At 38.2% G+C, this 20,156-nt stretch overlaps 1 protein-coding gene across 2 annotated transcripts in view; it reads right to left on the minus strand.

Moving 5' to 3' along the window:
• The window catches only part of GPATCH2 (G-patch domain containing 2), a 125,429-nt gene that overhangs the window by 38,749 nt on the left and 66,524 nt on the right, over window positions 1-20,156 (minus strand). For both annotated transcript variants that reach the window (XM_066380142.1, XM_066380152.1), the window contains exon 6: window positions 4,894-4,961. In XM_066380142.1, coding sequence (XP_066236239.1) covers window positions 4,894-4,961 — 68 coding nt within the window. The remainder of the gene's footprint in view (window positions 1-4,893; window positions 4,962-20,156) is intronic.

The raw sequence follows: 20,156 nt of genomic DNA on the forward strand, positions 1-20,156 counted from the left end.
TTCTCCACCCCTCCCCCTCTCCTTCCTCTTTGTCTCTCTCTTCCCCTCCCGCAGCTGAGGCTCCACTGGGCAAAGTTGGCCCGGGCGCTGGGGATGGCTCTGTGGCCTCTGCCTCAGGTGCTAGAATGGCTCTGGTTGTGGCAGAGCGACACCCCGGATGGGCAGCGCATCGCCCCCTGGTGGGCGTGCCGGGTGGATCCTGCTTGGGCGCATGCGGGAGTTTGTCTGCCTCCCCGTTTCCAAATTCAGAAAAATACAAAAAAATAAATAAATAAAAAGAAATGTATCCCACATTAAAAGCTCAACTTTAAATATAGTAGTACATTTTCCAAGTTAGTAATTATCAGGCAGTATCTAAAACAATCAGTACAATTTTAAGTTATTTTATGAAAAAATCCCAGTTTCATAATTTTGACACACTGCAGGGCTTCTCAACATCTATATGGAGTGCACATATCGAGACCCTCTATTCTGACATGTGCATACCAAAGTTGGCTGTGCACCCAAGTTCTATAAGTCATTTCTTTTTTAATAGTTGAAATTACTGTAAAATATAATTTTTATAGAAACTATCCAAACATTATTGACCTATCAGCACCCTGCTGGGTATTGTCCTAGTAATGCTGCAAGCATCCTTTCATGTCCCCACCTCCACAGCCCTGCTCTCCAGACTCATTGTTTTGGAGCTGTCCTACACTAACCTGGGTTAGCCATGTGACTGTGTCACCACAGGGGTCCAAAATGGGAATTCCTAAGAGCCACTGTGTTAGAGCCTGTGCACTATCTCCCTCTATGTTTCAAACTCTATTTCTAAGCCTCGGATTCTATGAAGTGAAATTATTTTGCATATTCCTCTAACAGACTGCAAAAACAGTGCTTTTCCTAAATGACTCAAATATTGGTTTGGAGGAATCACGATTAACTGAATGAGAGTGTGGCTGTTGCTTACTGTCCAATTAGGGGGCTCTGAGTATTTAGTAATTGAATTATTATTTTAAGCAATTCTTACAGGTTTGTCATCATAGCCGTTGAGATGAGCTGTAAGGGATAAACAAAACCACGGTGAACCTGTGCTTTCTCTATACTCTTTTTTTTTATGATTTTATTTTATTGTGTTTACATAGATTCAAGTGTCCCACTTGAATATATCTCCCCACCCCCGTGTTCCCCTCAGCCCCCCTTTGCCTCTTTCCCCCAATGCCTTCCCCCCTTCCCTCCAGGATTTGCTGTCCTGTTCTCTATATGCTGTTATGTATATATAATTTCACTAATCTCTTCCCCTTCTCTGATCCCATCTTCTCTTTCATTTTCCCTCTGTCCATTTTCCCTCCTGTCCCTTTGATCCCGCCTCTGCCTCTGTTCCGCTCCTCAGTTCACTGTGTTCATTGGATTCCTCAAATGAGTGAGGTCATATGATATTTTTCTTTCTCTGCCTGGCTTATTTCACTTAGCATGATAGTTTCCAGGTCCAACCATGTGCAATCATCAGGAAAGGAGTATGTCCTTCCCTCGTCAGCCAGTAGTGGGCCCAACAGCCTTGACCATGGAGCCTGCGGTTTGTTGTGTGAGACATGTGCTGTATATATAAGAAACTCAAAGAAAAACAAGACAAAGTCTCTAACGATGGCAAAATAATAGTCCATCAAGGGGTATGAAGTATGTATATAATAATTATATTCTAAAGAATATAATAAATTCTATAAACAAGTGGAAATAAAAGCCTAAAGGGAGACCTGTGGTGGCGCAGTGGATAAAGTGTCAACCTGGAAATGCTGAGGTCGCCGGTTCGAAAACCCTGGGCTTGCCTGGTCAAGGCACATATGGGAGTTGATGCTTCTAGCTCCTCCCCCCTTCTCTCTCTCTGTCTCTCCTCGCTCTCTCTCTCTCTCTCTCTCTGTCTCTCCCTCTCCTCTCTAAAATGAATAAATAAAAAAAAATTAAAAAAAAAAGCCTAAAGGGAGATGATAGAAGATGGAGAGAATTGCTGGTAGAATTTGGGGCAAAAAGCCAAAGGTTCCGTAAAAGGAGGTTATGGCAGATACTGCTACTGCCTCCTCATATCCCTGGAGCAACTGTTTCCTGACTTTTGATCAGTAAACAAAACCGCTCTTTGTTCAAACCATTATTTGTAAAAGTTTCCATTACATTTTCTGTACAACACTGGTATTTAACCATTTTTGAGATCCTGAAACATTTATGAAAACATCCTCTTCAAATACTTCCATGCAGACATCTAAAATTTTTCACCAGAGTAAGAAAAAAATCTTTCTCACCAGAAATTTGAGTATTTGCAAAGAATTAGTTTTCTATCAATTATATATATTTACTTTTAAAATAAAACCATATATACCCTTTTAAGTACATACATTGAAGTTCAAATATTGCTATGATTAGATCTTAGAAAAATAAGACAAGCACTTCCTTAAAAGTTGAAATTTCATGTTTCTTTCTCCTTGAACTCCTTGAATTTATCTCACAGTTTATCCTAATATACTATCCTTTTATGCTCAAAGTCTTTTATTAGTAATTCTATCAAATTGCTCTGCAAGAAAAATGTGTGTGTGCATGTATATCTATCTGTACATACACACATAAAATTTTTTCTTAAATTTGTATGGCCAAAAAACCAGAGCTAAAGAATTATCTGGAAAAGTTTACCAGTCAGTGCTGATAACAACTGTGAGTTGATAACAATCAGTTATTTAAAATCTGAAACAGTTATCATTAGTAGTCAGTTAGTTAAACCAGCATAAATAAATATTTTGATAATACTAAACACAGAGAATAAAATTTTATTAGAAAGGCATCAATAACTTTTCCCTCCAAATTAGTTCATGTGTCTATTCCTAAATATTGCCTTCAGCATCTTTTCTATTCATATTTTGTATTTTTATTGATTTGAGTGCTCAGAAACCTTGTTCACACAAATTGGTAATGGAAATACAAGGATTTTGGTTAAAGTGGCCACCTGATCATGGGACTCCTTCAGAGTTATTCTGTTACTTGCAACTAGTCCACTCTGGAAAATAGATGGGTTTGAACTGGTCTTTAATAACAGATAGGACTTTGATAGATGCAGGTAGGAGGGAGTGCATGAGCACAGATGCACGGAAGGAGAGGTTATACTCAGGGAGCAGTGGCCAGCCAGTGAGCTGGACCACAGGTGTTCGGAGGGAGCGTTAATGGCTAAGGTCAGAAGGTCACTGGAGCCAGATGTGAAGAATGTTGCATGACATGCTAAGGAAGTTTCTCCACTGGCCAGAGGCAATCCTGGGTTGTAAGTGGGCAAGCCCAAGGATCAGAACTGAATTTGATTAGTGCAAGTAAGTTCTATATATTGAAACAGAATGGAGACAGAAAGATTCACTAGGAACCTAATAAAAATAACAGGATAACAGCTCTAATTACAGTCACAAGGCAGGAAGTGGAAAAGATGCGGTCAGCACGAGAGATTGAGCTAGCAGCATGTAAGACGGGAGGTGGTAAAATGAGTCCATGTTAGTCCCAAGTGTTGAGGGAATGGTAACCAAACACATTGGGGTAACTTAGGAAACTCTAAAAATAGTGGTATCTGGGGTCCACCCTCACAGAATCTTATTTCCTTGGGAACCAATGGGCAGACTCATGTGGGAAGGATGCAGAAGAATACAGCTAGGATCACACCAGCTAACTTGAGAAGCAATACTCTGCTGACATTACCCAGTGTGTCCTATTTTAAACCCACACTGGCATGTCTTCCTTCACTGGGTCCCAATTACTGTCTCCGGGCACAGCTGGCGCGGGGCTGCAGTGGGGAGAAAGGTACACCATCTGCCTGCCCTCAGAGCTTTCACACTCACTACCAAATGCGGTCTGCGGTTTAAAAACAACTCGAGATCTGCTGGCTAGAGATTTTGTTTTATATCAGAACAGAAAGTCCAGGAGAGAATATGTAAGTCTTTTAGATGTCCTTCTGAGATAATAAATGCTCTCCTCTGCTTTTTCTTCCTTTTTGGTCAAGGGACAGTGGAAAGGAGGTCTTATAGAATAATAAAAATAAAGAAAATAACCTATTAAATGAATAGCCATGTAAAATATTATCTATGTAAATAACAATTTATATTATATAAATTATATGAATAATCTATATAAAATAAGCTTCATCTGGACTATAATTTTTGTTTTATATTTGTTAAGGAATGGATTTAAAAAATAAGATCTAATGGATCCTAATATAATTGCTTGCCCCCAAAATTTCATTCAATAATTAATTCATGTCTTTCCATACTCTATGGCTTTTCTCAAGTTCAACCAACTTCACAGGAGACACATGGTAATGAGCCAAAGTATATATATATAAAGGATTTAGGTTCTTCCAACAAAGATGTATTTAGAAATAGAATTAGCACCTAGAAATGTACCCAATAATTCATGAAAGTCAAAGCTCAATTACTCAATTTTTGGAATGATGTAGTAAATTAGTCTTTCCCTTTTGTTGCTAAATGGAAATCCATTATGGTCCCTTGCAGCTCATGCTGCATGGGAGTAGAGAGCAGGGAAGTAAGGAGAAAAAGCCCCTTCCTCTTCATTTCAGTAATTCAGAAAGAGTTGGGAGAGGAAGGGCTTAAGAATGGAGAGCAGCTTGATGTTACTTACTGTAATATAATTTAAATGTTTTAAGATAATAGACAAATTTCAAATCCTATCACAAATAAACGCATGACTGTATTTCAATTTCTGCCATGGGACTCATTGAAAGGCTTCTTGCACAATGGTCACTGTTATATGATATTTACTCTTTCATAAGATAGATACAAATTAAACTGCCTTTACTACATAGTAATAGCTACCAATTGCCCAACAGAAAGACGTAGGATGCCCCTACAGGGTTACCCAGAGTCTGAGCGTACTCACTCATGGTGATGAGAGTCTGGAGAAAAGTGGACCATCCTCTTGTTACTGCCTGGGCCGGGAGTGGTCCCCTGAAAGGAGAATTAAAACGAAAAATTGTCCCAGGTGTGTTTCAAGAAGGACAGTGAATAACAGAGACCTTCCCATTTGAGGACATCCACTCTAAAATGGAGAATGTAATATCAACTCTCAAACTCGAAACAAAACTTCATGGAGCAAATGATATTTCCAAGACCAAAGTAGACTGTCATTATTTTCTAAACATAAACAATATGAATTATGATGCACTCATTTAAATGCATGCAAATACTTGAGGAAGTGACTACACCCATTCTTTTTTTTTTTTTGTTTGTTTTTTTTTTTTTTTTTTTTTTTTTTTTTCATTTTTCTGAAGCTGGAAACAGGGAGAGACAGTCAGACAGACTCCCGCATGCGCCCGACCGGGATCCACCCGGCACACCCACCAGGGGCGGTGCTCTGCCCCCCAGGGGGCGATGCTCTGCCCATCCTGGGCGTCGCCATATTGCGACCAGAGCCACTCTAGCGCCTGAGGCAGAGGCCACAGAGCCATGCCCAGCGCCCGGGCCATCTTTGCTCCAATGGAGCCTTGGCTGCGGGAGGGGAAGAGAGAGACAGAGAGGAAAGCGCGGCGGAGGGGTGGAGAAGCAAATGGGCGCTTCTCCTATGTGCCCTGGCCGGGAATCGAACCCGGGTCCTCCGCACGCTAGGCCGACGCTCTACCGCTGAGCCAACCGGCCAGGGCTGTGACTACACCCATTCTTTTTATAGCTTTCTGTATATTTGCATACAATAAAATGTAATTTCACCTAGCAGAGCAGTATTTTATTTTGATATTTCTAAATAAAATTACAAATCTCTTAAAGAATTAAAAGTTCAAAAATATTTCCATGATGAAACACACTCCCATTAAAAAAAATTCACAACTCTCCTATCTGACAGAAGGCTCTCACGGAGGACACGTGTACACAGTATTACGCAAGGATGAATCCACTGTCACAATCAACAAGACACAAACTTCGAACAAAAGGTCATGCTATACATGCTCATAATAAAAATAAACTCCTTCTATAATTACAGAAGTGCCTTTAGAGTATAGAATTAAAATAAAAAAGGCATCATGAGGCAGAAGGATGCGAAAGGGGGAAAAATGTAACATTTTCAAAAAACGTATTTATTCTCGTATGACTTGGGGAACAGGGATGCCAGCGGATACGCTGAAATTCCAAGAGATGCAGATATTGCAAATGTGCACAGATGAGGGCATTAACAAGGCTAAGCTCGGCTCACCACGGGTCAACATGTGGCCCAACTGCAGGACTCCATCCTGCATTCGTCTCAAAATGAGGTTTTCATGCTCTTGCAGTGGGTGTCCCTGGGATGCAGTAATCCATTTTCTCCAGTGTGGCGATGAGAAAAGCCGACTGTGCCCATGTCATGCTTTGTTAGAGGTTCATGATCACATTATCTCATGGTGGACCTGACACTTTTATTCAGTTTACAGTATGTTCTATGTACGGGCAACTTATTTCCTTTGCTGGGGCTGCTGACAACCTTTTCCACACTATATTAATCTTGTTTACTGACTTTATCTGGGTGCAAATATCAGAAAACTGAACTTTTTATCTCAGAGAAAGAATAAACAACGTGTTGACAGAGCAGAAGCTATTTTCAGGGCTAAAATTGCTTGTTTACCTGAAGCTGTACGGATGGGGAAAAAATGTTTTAAAGTCTTGCCCTGGCTTGAAATATATAATCTGAAAATTTAATAAATGAAGAAATTTCACATACACCTCATGTGATAAATTGCCTGATGAAGACAATGCAACTGGGTACAATAAAATAGAATTTATCACTAATTTGGACCACAATACAAATGTAACCTTTCCATCTCATCAGAAGTAATCACTGTATGTATTTCTCAGAAATCATATATATACACAACTACAAGCTCAATTCAATTGCTGGGAATAACTCACAAAAGATGGACAGTGGAAAATATAGATACTTAAATGACTTTATATGATTTACCTATGACATGGCCCTTAAAAAAAAATAGAGCCAAATATCCTTTTACTGTTATTTCAAGGCATTTTTTTTCCTTTTCCTTTTAAAGATATATGCAAGCAGGTATAATTTAGAATTAAAAAAAATGAAATTAGGGAACACTGAATTGCCCATGCATGACGTTCCTCTCAGGGTCAGTGTCACTGGTCTGCTTCAGGGGAAGGTAATCATCTTCCTAAAATACAATGAAGCCACTTTAAACATCAGATCAAAATTGTTAATTTCTAATAAACAGTCAAGTATGTTAATTATTTTATCCTCCTCCCCAAAAATGCCTTCCACTTATTCCAGAAAGGTCTTAGAAAGAAATCACAAATTAAAAAATCCCTATCTCTTTAAATAGCCAATAATATTCACATGGTAAAGTTTATTTGTTAGAAAACATAGCTTTTATTACGCAAGATTAGATACGGAACAGGTAGTCTGTTCTTCACGGGAAGCAGTATCTCCACAATCCAATTCTTGTTAAAACACTGGAGACATTTATGTAATTAGCCAATATTTACTGATGATAATCTTAGACATTATACTTTATGCCCTGAATTCTTATGATTCATTTGTTAAATATTACTACATCAGTAGTCACTAGGAAGCTAAATAAAGTAGGCACTTTTTTTTTTATCGCCTGTGTTTATTGCACAAATCGTTAAATAAGAAATAATATACTCAAAGCTAGGAAGGAATGGATGGTCCTTAGATAACATAACGTTTAGGTCAACTTCTGGCCTTTTTTAGATGGTGACATAAACTACAATGCTAAAAGACCACATGGGTGTTAGTTTTTGCTGTTATTTACAACCAATTTATCATCAACCTCAGAAAATAGGAATGTAGTAGTGATAGATGAAAATTTAGTAATGATTACAAGTATCATCAAAATTCATAAGGTCCATAAGTACTGTGGGAAATTTCATTAAAATAATATCAATGAAAAAATATCTATTTTTCCAATTTCATTAGTTACACTGAAATAATTCCTTATTCTTTCTATCACTGCTTTATTATCACCATTTTAGGACTTTCCTCAAAGCATAAACGAAACAGTTGCCTTGATATCTAATTTTCAACTTGTTATTATGGAACCCACTGTGTTCCACCCCTTTCTTCCACAGTGAACAGTTGAGTAAGTTCCTTCCCAAATCAGGCAGAGTTATCTAACACACAGCAGTCTTCCAGGACTAGTCAAGAGGTTGTTCAGTGTGGACGGTCCTCCACTCATGTTCTCAGAGATTCAGATTCCTTCTCTCAGTGAATGAAATGTTCTGTCTCCTATGAGTGCATGAAGCCACCATCCTTTCCCCTCTCCCTCCGGGACAGCCGTGTTCTTTCAGCTTTGTGCTCATTTCCAGCTGCATCTGACCCTCCTTTGGTGCCTGTACTGACAGACACGTGTGGTGGCGGCTGCCATTCAACGCGATGCCTTTCAATTCGGTGAGGCCGGGTCAGTCAGACCTGCCAGGCCTCGGGGCTGTGGCCATCCCACTAGTTGGTCAAGGCCCTGCCATCTCCTGTTTCTGGAAGGACCGTTATTAATTTGACTCAATTTCTTTGCCAGAAAGAAACGGGCCTTTCAAGTTCAGCAGGCTCTGCGGCGAAGGCCCCCTGATACACTCAACAAATGTGTCAGTCACATGTATGGGACAGATATTAAGGAAAACAGCGCAACAAAAACAGGCCTAAAAATAGGACTCTGAATCCTGGGGTGGGAGGGAAGAGGAGGAGAGCAAAGAAGGGGGGGTGGTTCATCTATACATTTATCTTCATTAAAAAACAAGCCTAAGAAAATAATATTGTAAACAGTTAGCAACAACTGATTTTTGTCAACTGCTGCTAAAATGAACAAGGGAAATACTTACCTTTCAACCATGTACCAAAGAAAGATTCTCCAAAAGTATTTCAAATGGGGGCACCTGGGTTTTATAAATCAGAGAAAAAGTTCTGTTACAAGATGGTTGGGAGAATAAATAAAATATTTCACGTGCCATCTCCTCTCAATGTGGTGTTACAGAATGGTCACAAGTCACAAAAGGCACAACCCACACGGGGATGGGAGACACTCCAGATAACAACATTAGAATTACTTTTAAAGCAACGTACAAAAAGGTAAAAGATGCTTAAGAATTACTTTTAAGGCAAATGCAAAAAAGTTGACGATTCAGGTGGCACAAAGGAATAGCTTTCATAAAATGAAAGGGAAACAAAGAAATTATTTGATTTAAGAGGAACAAGGAGACATAAATCACCTCTGAGAAGGGAGCTGTGTGCAGTGTATCATGCCCTGCTCCAAGCCATCTTAACCAACTTGCCAAATTCAGCTTCCTAAATCACTGCTTTTCACAGATCAGTGTTCTCATCCCAGACCCCTCCATAGCTCTACACTGAAGGTGAAATTAAAACTAATGAGAAGTGCATTCAGATCTCTCTCTAATCTGATCCTCACTTACCAACTCAGTTCTCCTCGCTAGCTCCTTACTTAGACAGCTACTACTCCTTGTTCCAAACCCCAAACTGCTCTACTTGACACAATTCAACAAATATTTACCTGTTATCCCACTGTATGTATAAAATTAGGTTTAAATTTACTTTATAATGGTGCTAGAGAGGAATATGGGTGACTTAAATCACATTGTTATATTGAACTCATCTTTTTGATGTCATGATAAAGGTTTAAGCTAAGGAACCCTTTTAATTCCAAGGTATTTTTTTAAGAATAATAATGTCAGTAAATAATTCAGGTGGTGATTCATATTTTAGTTTCATATGTCTAGATTTCTATTAAAGTAAAATGTGGATTTATACACTGCACTAGAGAAAATTCTCTTCAAGAAACTAAAAAAATAATATACACATGAAATGTCTGACTTGTGTCTAGTAAGATGCTGGATGCTAGAAAAAGGTCACTCCAACCCTCAGACAATGTCCTCCTGACAGAAGTATCCAGGAAAGAAGACAATGCATTTCTGAGGACAACTGAATTTCCTGAGGTTTTAAAAACTGTGCATGAAATTACTAAACTTACCATACGTTGGTTTTCCAACTAAGATGATACTTCAACATTTGGAATTTTATAGAATCTAATAACATTACAAAAGGTATACAAAGTTTTCATTATCGTTCACTTTTTTTTTTTTGTATTTTTTTGAAGTGAGAAGCAGAGAGGCAGAAAGACAGACTCCTGCATGCACCCAACCAGGATCCACCTGGCATGCCCACCAGGGGGCGATACTCTGCCCATATAGGGCGTTGCTCTGCTGCAATCGAAGTCATTCTAGCGCCTAAGGCAAAGGCCATAGAGTCATTCTCAGTGCCCGGGCCAACTTTGCTCCAATATAGCCTTGACTGCAGGAGGGGAAGAGACAGAGAGGAAGGAGAGGGGGAAGTGTGGAGAAGCAGACAGGCGCTTCTCCTGTGTGCTCTGACTGGTAATCGAACCCGGGACTTCCACACACTGGGCTGATGCTCTACCACTGAGCTAGCCAGCCAGGGTCTTTCATCATCGTTCATTTTTTTAAACCCACCAATACTGACCAGCATTCTTGCTCTTACTAGCAGTTCCCACTGGTAAGACACTGAGGTGAAAAATCCTCATATTAGGGTCTACGTGGCCGGCATCTTACAGTTACAGCCTCCGCGTTATCTAAATTACTCTGCGGTAGATATAACACGGTGAGTGAATCTGATGATTTTTTTAACCTGTGTGTCAAAGTTAAGGGTTCCAAATTGTTCCATTATATCTTTTATTAAGCAATTTTTAATCCTTCTCCAAGGAGTATAAGCACAAAGGAACCAACAATGAAAGTGTGATAATAGTCACCTATGACCATCAAGAATTAATATAATTAGAAATATTGTCATAATAATAATGACACTGCTATTCTATATAGCTCTTACATGCATATATAAGATGTTTTCACAGGCTAGGTGGCTAGAGTGAACAGACATTATCCTCAAATACTAGATGAAGAAACTAACACTCACAGGGAAGGGTGCCTGCCCCAGGTCACAAAGACAAAACAGAGCTAGATTGGGACCTAAATTGTCCTATTCACAGCCTACTCCTTTCTCCCCTAAGGGGGCTATGCTAAAAAGAGTACACCCAAACACGTGTTTTCAGTATTTGGGAACTGAGATGCTGGCCTGAATCTAGAATACAGAGGTCTCTCCCTTACCCACTATTTCGGTTTCTGCAAGTTTTAAATACCCATGGTCAACCATGGTCCAAAAATATTACAGAAAAATTCCAAAAGTAAATAATTCACAAGTTTTAAGTTGCTCCCCATTCTGAGCAGCATGAGGAAATTTTGCGCACAATCTTGGGCCTGCCCACCCAGGGTGGACGTGAATCATCCATCTGTCCGAGGGGTTGTAAGAAGATTAAAGTGCTCGTGTACAAGTCACCCCTACAGCAGCTTAAGCTATGTCACAGTGCCTGTGTTACCTCCCTTAATCCCACTGCTAGACACTATCATGGTCACATCATCACAAGACAAAGGGATACTGAGAGGGACAGACAAAGGGAGAGGGAACACTTTCACTTAACTTTTATTACAGTATGCTATTGTAATTGTTCTCTTTTATTAGTTACTGTTGTCAATCTCTCACTGTGCCTGATATATGAAATAAACTTTATCACAGGGAATGTGTGTGCAGGAGAAAACAGTTTTCTGGGGTTCAGTACTATCTGTGGGTTCAGGCATCCAGTGGGGGTCTTAGAACACATTCCCTGCAGCTTAGGGGGGTACTTTATATTCTTGGAAAATCTTCAGCCTGGACTTATACATCCAAGGATACTATGGTTCTTACTTGTAACTGTAGGGTAATCACCCATGGGCGATTTTAAATACGGTGAAGATGGCGCCTCAAGCAAGGGTTTGTCAGCATGTGTTATGGACGGACGAACGAGAATAACACATGGCTCCTCTAGGAGTCATTTCAGCCAAAGTAGCAAAACATTTGAAAACTGCACTAATGAGGAATGAAGCATTTTCATAATAAGAATATGTGAAGGAACTCGGAAAACTAGAGAACTTGTACCATATTTTTTTTTTCTTTCTTCAAAAGCAGGTATTAATGTAAATGTGAGCTTACACCTTTAAGCCAGAAAGGTTTTATAAAGACCATCCTCCCCCCAATAAAAATCAGAAGGAATAAAGTAGAGAGCACAGGTTCAGCTTTCTGATGAGCGTTAGCCTTCCTTGAATAGCAGTAATCCTACGAGGCAAAGGGAAGATGCTAACCTTTCAGCAGCCAGCGCCACAAGCGGTGGTGAGTGAAGCCAGACTTCAGGTATCTAGAAGTAATCTTAGTACATTTTCATGTAATAGGAGCACAAATATGTCTCTAAAAGCATTATCAGAATGCAAATTACACTAAACTGAGGAAGGTTTGGCACTAGATATACACACACATATACGTGTATATGTAGCAATATTAGCAATTATGTTTTGAATCTAAACCAAAACAGTGTAATGATTTTAAATCTTCACTTCAAACAGTTCTTTTCCTAGTTGCAACAAATCAGTACTAACAATTAAGAATGTAGCATTATTGCTCTAGTAGAATAATAATACTTTGAATAAGGGCATACATTCACATTTCTGGTGTACACCTATAATGATCTAAATGCTCTTATAGAAAAGAATCTACATAATTGAGAAACAAATATAGCAACACCTTTTTGTCAGACTGCCCCATGAGATAATTTTTTTTTAGTAAAAAATTAAAAATTAACCAGCTGAGAATGATGGCCAATAATGATTAAAGAAAGAGTGTCCCTTAGCCGTCCAGCGTCAGCAGCAAGCTGTGAGTGGCCTCTGGTGGCTGACCAAAGGCTTCCTAAATCACTCAGTTGAGATACTTGCAATACTGTGGGCTTCAGGAGCATACGAGTATATGCACATATGTTTTTGCAAACCCACTGCGCATAAAAACCTGCCTTTTATGAGTAAATGCCAAAGTAACAGCCACAATGTGCATGAGCTGGTATAAAATTTTCTGATATTATCCCACTGCAACATACTTCATTATACTCAAAACTGACACCTCTTCTAAAATTCTAATCTATATGCCATGATAGTGTAAAAGTGGATGATCTTATTCAACCCATATCAAGCAATTCACATGCACATTTAAAAATAAATGTTTTCTTGAGGTTCACTACATATATACATACACAAAGTTTTTCTCAAAATTAAGTGTATATTTAGATCTGGCAAAATGATTTTGCAGGGAAATACAAAGAAAGACTGAATTAAAAAATATTTTAAAGGATGTGTGACTTTAAAAAGCATTATGAATAAGGGTTTCTGAAGATACTATCTTGGAAACATAATATAGCAAAGCAATTTTAATGATTTCTATATTACTGCACTTGTGTTAGGGTACAAGTGATTTTCTATTCAAATCTTAAAACAGAAATTTTAAGAAGTTGAGACTTTAGTAGTATTGGGTAATGTTAATCCAGCCATCACAAAAGAGAAAAGAAAAAAAAATATTTCCATTTTTGCTTAGTACCTGTCTATTAATAAAAATCTTGTATGTGATAGAAATTGTAATTTTTATTTCTCTATTTAAACATAAAATTATGATTCACTTCTATGCTACCTAATCTATCTACTTAAAATATACTCCATTAAAAGTTATCAAATATGCCTAATGATGTCAAAAGGTGACATTTATTTTAAAAAGTTATTGTTCTCACACGTGACAATTTCCAGTATATTTTAACGCTCATTTCAGAATTCAGTCCCATTATCCTGCCTGCTCAAAATTGTTCACAGGGTGAGCTAGCTGACATATAAGATAATCCTCCATCACATCAGACACCATGGGGATGACACAATGACCCACTGGAAGCCCTTATTATTAGCCTGAAATATATAGCACATAACGTTAACTCCTGCTAGGGAATTTGTCTATAAGAATCCTTTTATCTTTCTGGATATTCAGAACATTTTAAAAAGTAATGTTTAACTATTTAAAGAAATTGCAGATAAATAAAAATTCTAATGAATGCGTTGAAGCCTCCTGTCTAATTCTCACAATTCTGCAGGGGGGAAAAAAAGTCATATATAAAATTTTTTTTCTTATTAGATCTTAACTTATTCAGAGTCTATTATATTAAGTATGAAAGTTAGAAAAATATATATACTCAATAGTTCTTGTTACTAATGAGAATGTCAACATTCTAAAAAGCTTGGTACATGTAAAAAAATTATTTTATTTTTATTTTTTGGTAGTCAAAGAGGTCAAGGAATAATAGGGCAGTGAAGATAATTATGATAGCAAACACAGCTGATAACACAGAATTATTAACAAAGCTTTTGGACAAAAACTCTACAATGTACATTAAAATTTTTACTTTAAGAATATAAGCAGACTAGGAACACTAAGTGCTTAGTTATAAACTGCTTAAAATATTCTGAATTATAATGATGAACATTTCAGTACCTGAAATTTTTTTTTCTGTATTCATTATTTGGCAGTTTATCAGAGTATTTTCAGTTGTGTATTTACCTTTCTAAACTGCATATTTCTTTGTCTTGTTTTTCAAATGTTTTTATAAGCCAGTCATTGTCCTTCCTACCTTAAGCCTACAGTGATGTTATATCAAATCAATTTATTACAAGAGAATATAGATTACAGCTGGTTTTGATGTTCAAAAGATTGCTTCTAGGAACCTGAAAAGTACATTGATAGTGATTTATAAGAAAAATGCTGATAGTCTCCAGCATTTTAAAACTGATGATATAATATGGTTTATATTTTGTGAATTAAGCACTTCAGATATTATATTCTACAAGCTGTTCTCCTGAAACAAACATACAGGGAATTAGTCTTAGGTGACTGAAGTCCATGATCTGGTCCTTGTACCATTAGCTGCCCTAAAAAATTTCTATAACTTAAATAACACGTAATTGTGACTTAAGAGGGGGGGAAAGGATCACATGTACAAACATATACAAATTATTCTTTGGGGTACAAATAGCTGCGTGAATGAGTTAATTAAAATCAAATGTTAGTTAATAGAGAATAGTAAGATTTTAGTATATTACACACTGTCTTTCCTCAATGAATGGCAACACCAATCCCAAATAATAATTTGTAACTTTTACTATCCTTTGGATAACATATATTTCAAGTAAAAAAATCACAGACTCTCCTATCTTTGGGAGACTTAGTAGCATTAGCTTTAAAATGGAAAGAAGTAGGCCCTGGCCAGTTGGCTCAGTGGTAGAACTTCAGACTGGCATGCAGGAATCCCAGGTTCGATTCCCGGCCAGGGCACACAGGAGAAGCGCCCATCTGCTTCTCCACCCTTCCTCCTCTCCTTCCTCTCTGTCTCTCTCTTCTCCTCCCGCAGTGAGGGTTCCATTGGAGCAAAGTTGGCCCGGGTGCTGAGGACAGCTCCATGGCCTCTGCCTCAGGCACTAGAATGGCTCCAGTTGCAAGGGAGCAATGCCACAGATGGGCAGAGCATCGCCCCCTGGTGGGCATGCTGAGTGGGATCCCAATCGGGCACATGCAGGAGTGTCTCTCTGCCTCCCGGCTTCTCACTTCAGAGAAATACAAAAAATAAAAAGTAAAAAAGTAAAAAAAAAAAAATGGGAAGAAATAAATATCTAACAGTGAAATATGGTAATCAGCGAATCTGATCACTTCCTCCGTCTTTTGTTGTCCACCCTGTGCACCCTTCCCCCCCACCATGGAAGCTCATGAGAAATATTAAACTTAGTGAATAAAGAAGTCACAAACTGACACCAGCCCTTTGAAGATGCTCATAAATAGAAGAGTTATCCTTCCATTAGAATAGATGTAAATCTCTGTATCTGATCTACAAGTAATCCGTAAAGCAGTAAATATTTTACTGGCTTAAGCCTTTCCACTGTTTTACAGCCAGAATCCCACATTACGTGTATCATATTTTTCAGTCTGCAGGTTGTAAGATCGATGGTGACAAAGACGCAATTGTTATGAGAAGGTTAGACAAGGAAGCGATATGGAGTCCCAGCAGTAACTCCTGATGTCCAGGGCAGTGACCACAGGCAGGATACACCATCCGCCAGGTTTAGCAAAACAAACTAGATTCCAAGAATTTCCTCAATCTTCTTTTTTTCCTCTAGTACAATGCTATCTTAGGAATGGAACAGCATAGTGATTAAAAGGGGGGGTATTGGGGCCCGACGGTTTGCATTAACTGTCTTAAAGTCTGATGCGAGATAGTCTCAATAATAAGATGACACAGTAACTATCACAGTAGATTGAGGCAAGGATGAGGGGCTTTTGCAGGGTTAGTGAAATCTGGAAGCAAGGAGGGTAGGCGGGCAGAGGAACAGTACCAGCAGAGAAGTTCATTACTGGGGCCACTGTCGTTCTTTGCAGTGAATTACTTGAAACAATCTTGGTCAGGGTTGATAAAAATCAGACGAGCGGTTGTTTCTCACGAGCATATTAAAAATGCAGACACATATTCCATATGCAAAACACACTGCGTTATAAAGAAGAGGTTATTTGACAAATTAAGTTGAAACTACATGGTAGCCAGTCCAAATCACCAAACTTAATTTGGTAATTTCCACATAGACAGTATTAGTGGACTCCATCGGCTGGTGATTTTCTGATGCTTTTCAATTAGTGTAAAGGTCACAAGTTTAAATAAAATAGAGTTAAGTATCTTATCTGTAATAATGGTCTCTAAATTGAATGTTTTACAGCTGGTTTGCTGATTCTAAGAGCCTAAAAGAAACTTGAATTAGCAGATGGTTCAAATACATGTATTGAAGTAATAAAGAGAACACTCCTCTCCTCCCACATCTAAACACACACACAGACAGACACAGACACACATACACACACAGACACACACACACACACACACACACAGATATTCTATCAAGACTTTTGTGTCAGGAATTGTCACTCTTACGCTTCCAATTTATTCCAACCTTGTTTTTCTTTTATTTTCACTATGCCTCTTAAGACTCTTCGTCTGTTGGGAACTTGACCAACACAATAAGACCCAATTCACTATCATCTCCTATCCTGCATCCCCTACAGGGGATGTCTACATTTTTCTCTTCTTGCTTTGAAATCATATTGCAGTGATGGTGAATACTAGAAAACATTGAACTCAACTGCTTGCTCTCTAGTCATTAGAAAGATTTTACCTAAATGGTAATCTGTGAGCATACTAAACCCTGATCAATGACTACTTAAAAAAATGTACTCAGATGTATGAGCTTTGATAAGTCACTCCTTTTAGGTTGCTGGACCTCAATTTTCTAATCTGTTTAAAAATTCAATACATTCTCTAAAACCCTTTACATTTAAAGCATTCTGCAACTGTACATTGACTTCTAAGATAATTTTTACAGAGATTAGAAATTAAGAAAAAGGAGTCCTTGTTGGTTTTTTCTTTCTCTCTCAATTGCCTCAGTGCTATGCTATTCCGTTAATGATGTACTGTAGACCATGTAAGGCTGGTATATGGCAACCCTTGGCAGCAAATCCCCAGGCAGGAGGGCCTGCCTTCATCTCTCTTTGCACCTGGGGTTACTTAAGATAATGTCTGTCTGGAACACAGCTGGCATTCTATATATATTTGCCTACCTGAAATTAGTCAGTTTAAGAGGTTTGAAGTGGGCAAAGAACATATAAGACTACTTGCTTTGTCCTGAACACAGGTACTTTCTCTACAAACTCTGTCCGTTGCCACCCACTCAGGTACTCACTACAATATCTTGATGCCATACAAAATATTAACATATAAGTGAAAGAATCATCATGACAACAAATGAAACCACATCAAGTTTATATATCAAGAATGGTGGAACAAGAGTCAAATTTATCAAAGTATAACTAAACCATTTAGGACTTTAAAGTCCATTTAAACTAAATAGAAAAAAAAGAATATGTTTAAATTAATTTGGTAAATACAACATTCCTACTCAATAATTTGGATTATTCCAAGAATTTCAGTTGACAATGATTAGGAAGTTCATCCTATATTCATTATTTGAGATGTATTTAGGAGGCAGAATTTATTTTAATAGCTTTACAAATACTTTGGTCTTGTGTTTATAGAATCACTAATGGCCTGAAGGGTCAGTTAATTTTCTTAGTTTTACTTTACTGGGTTTTCGGGGAAGATAGTATGCTATGTTACATTTTCCCATGTGTAACACGTGAATGTCTTAGAACAAATCTGTTGCAAATGTCAAGGGTCCACTGTAATTGCTTCTGGTCTGCCCATTGAAACTTAGCAAATGGGCAATACCCTGGCCTCTCCATTCTGACCATATTTAGTTGGAGGGTTAATGACCACAAGGAGTAGAAGAGCTGAACCTTCAGGGTTAAGATGGGCATAAATCCTAACCCACAATGCATGCTTTCTACCAATAGGCTCCTCAGGTTACTATGGGCCAACTTATGTCCATGACCTCTAAACTTGACTGCATGGGGCCCTAATATTTCATATTATTATGAATGTCCTATCAAAATTTCATGGCTGTTCAGAGACTGATTCATGCGGATGCCTTGTGCTGACTTCCATCAACCCTTGCTTTATCAAATCACCTTCTAGAACCCTCTGCCTACCTCAAAGCAGATGGGAAGATTTATCAATGTGGACAAGAACGGCAATTTGGAAAGTTAATGTGGGCATAGTGCAAGGGTCTACATTTAAATTTTCTGTGTGGTAAAAAGTGAATAGTTCAATAGGGGAAAGTTAATTAAATCTATAATTCTGTGTAGGAAGATATTACCACAAACAGTTTTTTCTTAGTAATTCAGAAAAAAGAAAACATTGGCCAGTGTGAGTTCGGGCGTAATTTAGAGGCTAATTTAATTTCAGGATGAGAAGCATTTCAATATTCCTCCAAAATGGAAATTCTAGGTTGAAAATGGTTATTTTCTCAGTAAAAGGGCGATTGAGTTTAAATCAAAGAATGCTTTATATTTTTAAAACAGTACATATTTGCTCACTTTACTACCTGGAGATTAACAAGATTGAAACAGACTGACGAGCTGAAATTTGAAAGGGGCAGTGTCCACGTTGGTACCCCCAGCATGACACAATGGCAGCTCAGACTTTTGTTCCTCTTGTCCTACAAACAATTTTCAAGCCCACGCTCAATAAATAAATTTGGTCTCTGCACTCCCAATCAAAAGCTGTACAATACCTTCTGCCGCAGACCTATGATAAATGGACTTATTTTCCCAAATCAAACACTTGAATTTAAATTCAGATGAGTTAATGCAAAGGTCAACATTGTAATCAGTTCTTTTGATCTTTATAGAATTTCTGGAGTAATACATAATAAATCTGAAACAAGGCAATTTGCAGCTCTGTATGTGTGGCTGGCAATAAAAATCTTAACGATCAGAGCCTTTATGTACTTAGGGAACGCTTTATAGTAATGGCTGTGGCAAGAGCCTCAGTGCATGGGACACAGGGCGACAGATAACCCCGAAAGACCTGATTCCCTGATTGTTCCCATAAGTCCATTAGAAATGTTATTTATATAAAAACTAAATGCATATGCATCTGTGCTGACTGTATTTTTGAAATAGTCACTGCTTTTGTTAGGATCACCTAGTTTGGTTCATACGCTGAATGTAAATAAAAAAAAAGCTTAGGATAAATACTAGCATATCAGAGACAAACTAAAATTTTTTCAACATCTAAGTTAAAATTACATTCCTGTAGTGTTTTTTTTTTAATTAAAATGTTTCTGGAGGTTAAAACTATTTAAAAATTACATAGCGTACTTCAACTTTATGACTGATAAGGAAAACATGATTGATTATGGTACCATCACAAAAGGATTCCAGAGCTCTTTAAATTGAAATTTAAGGAAAGAAGGAAAAGGAAATGGAGGGAAGAAGAGAGGGAGGTACAGAGGGCAAGGAAAGCAGAAGGAAGAACGGACAGATGAACAGAAAGTAAGCAGAGGGACCCAGGGCTGAGGCAACCCCCAGCAGGCTGCCCGGTGCTACTGGGTAGTGCCAGCAACAGGCTCTTCCCTTCTCAGTATGCATCTTAGAGCCCTCCAACAATGATTTGTCCTAAAGCAGCAGAGACCCTGGATTTTTAACTAAACACATGATTGTTGGTGGAATAAAATGAATTTTTATAGGCCCTGGCTGGTTGGCTCAGTGGTAGAGTGTTGGTCCTGGTATGT

Source organism: Saccopteryx leptura, chromosome 1, assembly GCF_036850995.1.
Source record: "Saccopteryx leptura isolate mSacLep1 chromosome 1, mSacLep1_pri_phased_curated, whole genome shotgun sequence".
In the NCBI taxonomy this organism is placed as follows: domain Eukaryota; kingdom Metazoa; phylum Chordata; class Mammalia; order Chiroptera; family Emballonuridae; genus Saccopteryx; species Saccopteryx leptura.